This window comes from Cebidichthys violaceus, unplaced genomic scaffold (genome assembly GCF_023349555.1).
Source record: "Cebidichthys violaceus isolate CVI_PGR_0920_01 unplaced genomic scaffold, fCebVio1.0.p SCAF_4, whole genome shotgun sequence".
In the NCBI taxonomy this organism is placed as follows: Eukaryota; Metazoa; Chordata; class Actinopteri; order Perciformes; family Stichaeidae; genus Cebidichthys; species Cebidichthys violaceus.
Window position 1 is genome coordinate 16,105,726 of NW_027176594.1, and position 2,500 is coordinate 16,108,225.

Consider the following 2,500-nt stretch of genomic DNA (forward strand, 5'->3'; position numbering starts at 1 on the left):
GGTCGCGAGCTGGATGTTTCCACATCAGGGACAAAGACAGACAGACAGACAGAGACACACAGAGAGAGAGAGAGACACACACACACACACACACACACACACACACACACACACACACACACACACACACAGACAGAGACAGACAGACAGACAGAGACACCAGAGAGAGAGAGAGAGAGAGAGAGAGACACACACACACACACACACACACACACACAGACAGACAGAGAGACAGAGAGAAAGAGAGAGAGGGCAAAGTATGGACATCTGCCATTTCAACGGTTTCTCCTTTGACGTGATTTCTTCGACTAAAACAAATGACGTTGCGCCGTCGTCGTCCTTTCAAAAGGAGAACAGCCACGGAGCAGATCGATGATGTCATCGCCGTGGTGCACAACTGATGCACTGCTCCAACCGAACGACGGCCTCGGTGTCGACATGTTTCGAGCATCTGAGCTTGGATCGTGACGGCGTAAAGTGACGGGTTTCTCGTGAAAACGAGAACGTTCCGGACGGAGCGGCAAATTTGTTTTTTTTGATACCTGTGAAATCAGTTGTGCAGCGAAGAAAAAGACGAGACACTGAATCTGGAGACTTCATTGGGAAGATCCAACGAAGAAGAATATCATATCATATTCCTCTTGGTTTCTTCCCACCTTCTTATTGGCTCTTCAAAGTCGGATCTACATTATCTGACAAAGAAAACCCGGCTTTCATTAGCGGGCAAAGATTACGCTCCGTCTTACCTAGCTGCTGATAACTAAAAGGTGGCTTATTACTCGCTATAATTCATCCACCTAGTCCATCAAGACCTGTGCACGAGGAAAGTGACCTTGTGTGTGTGTGTGTGTGTGTGTGTGTGTGTGTGTGTGTGTGTGTGTGTGTGTGAGTGAGACAGAAAGAATGCATGTGATCAGGACTGAAGCAGCCGATAAACAACGCTTAACAGGTTTCATTACAAACACATTTCACATTTTCAGCAGCAGTAATGAACGCTGGACTCACCTTGGCGGTGGCTTTGGTCTTGCTGCTGCTGCTGCTGCTGCTGTTCGTGTTGTTGTTGTTGGGGCTGTTATTGGCATCTTCATGAACTCTGTCCAAAAGCCAGAGGAGGAACTCCAGGGCGTCGTGCTGAGAGTTTCCCCGAAACTGAGAGCCGTACTTGGCCACTATGCTCTGGGGAGGAGAAAGGTTATAATCAATATGCGATTTGAAGACATTGAACTGAGGCCAAGATCACATGGAACACAGGAACTCATCGTTTGTAAGTTGGAGAACTCAGAAGAGAGATGGGAAAAAAAAAAAAAAAGCAGGGACATTTTTCTCTCTCTTATCATCACTTAATGAACATCTGCGGGGCATTATCGGGCTCTGATAAGATCATGTAATGAAGTCATTCACAATTCTCTTTCGTCGCTGCACTTTATTACATACATCACACTTCAGAGGAGAAGATGCATGGAATGCATGCAGCAAATCAAGCCTTCCATAAAAAAAAGTGTGTTCAGTTAGGGCTGTAACTAAAAATTATTATGAATAATTGATTCATCATTTGGTCTAAAATAATGAGGGGCCTTTTAACATTTCCCACAGCCAACCAAGTTGCGATCTTCAGATGTCTTGTTCTATTTGATTTACTATCATAGTACGACAAAGAAAAGCCTCAAATCCTCTTATTCAAGGAGATAGAAGCAGCATCTCTGCTTGAAAAAATGAAAAATTATCTGATTTAACCCAACCTGTACCTTCACTTTTCCAGCAAATGTACAGCTGCACAATTAGTTTTATTTTTTCCGAATTGGTAAAGCTGAACCACTTGTTTCCTTGTGTGTGTTCAGAGAGAAAGAGTGAGAGAAACAAAAGTGTTACTTAAGAGCATCAGGAAACAAAAATCAGACGGTCCTCATCTGTGGTGCCCAATAATATTGAGATATATACACATATATCTCAATATTATTGGGCACCACAGATGTGAGACACACATTGATACACTGCAGCATACCGAACGGTGACTCACGCAGAGGACGTCCAAAACCCTGACAGGTGTTACGAGGAAGAAGAAGAAAAGAAAAAACAAAACAGGCAGGCTGTCTAATTCAATTATGAGGAGGAAGTAGTGACTTCATGAGTCAGGCGGAGAAATCGACACGCGGAAGCGACAGCGGCGTCAACAATTCTCTCCGTCGCTCTTCCTCTCTGTGTGTGACCGACTGCTCAACACCTCATTAAAAAAAAAAAAAAATCACCACATTATACCTGCAGCATCTAAATATAAACATGGCAGGGAGGGAGGAGGAAGGGAGGAAGGGAGGGAGACAGCCCGCTAATGAGCTTCATCCCTGTGAGGGAGCACTGACAGGGGATGGAGGGATGAGGGGCAGATGGAGAGAGGGAGTGGTGGAGTAAAAAGAGGAGAGGAGGGAGGAGACGCTGGCGGAGGTTCAACAGAAGCTGAGAGTGTTTTTTTCTTTTCTTTCTCAAGGACGGCGCTGTTGTGGTG

The 2,500-nt window shown here is 45.0% G+C and overlaps 1 protein-coding gene across 1 annotated transcript in view; it reads right to left on the minus strand.

The window, feature by feature from the left end:
* usp43a (ubiquitin specific peptidase 43a) overlaps nt 1-2,500 on the minus strand; it is a 104,725-nt gene that overhangs the window by 93,033 nt on the left and 9,192 nt on the right. Inside the window, exon 2 of the mRNA XM_068726993.1 lies at nt 1,006-1,176. Coding sequence (XP_068583094.1) covers nt 1,006-1,176 — 171 coding nt within the window. The remainder of the gene's footprint in view (nt 1-1,005; nt 1,177-2,500) is intronic.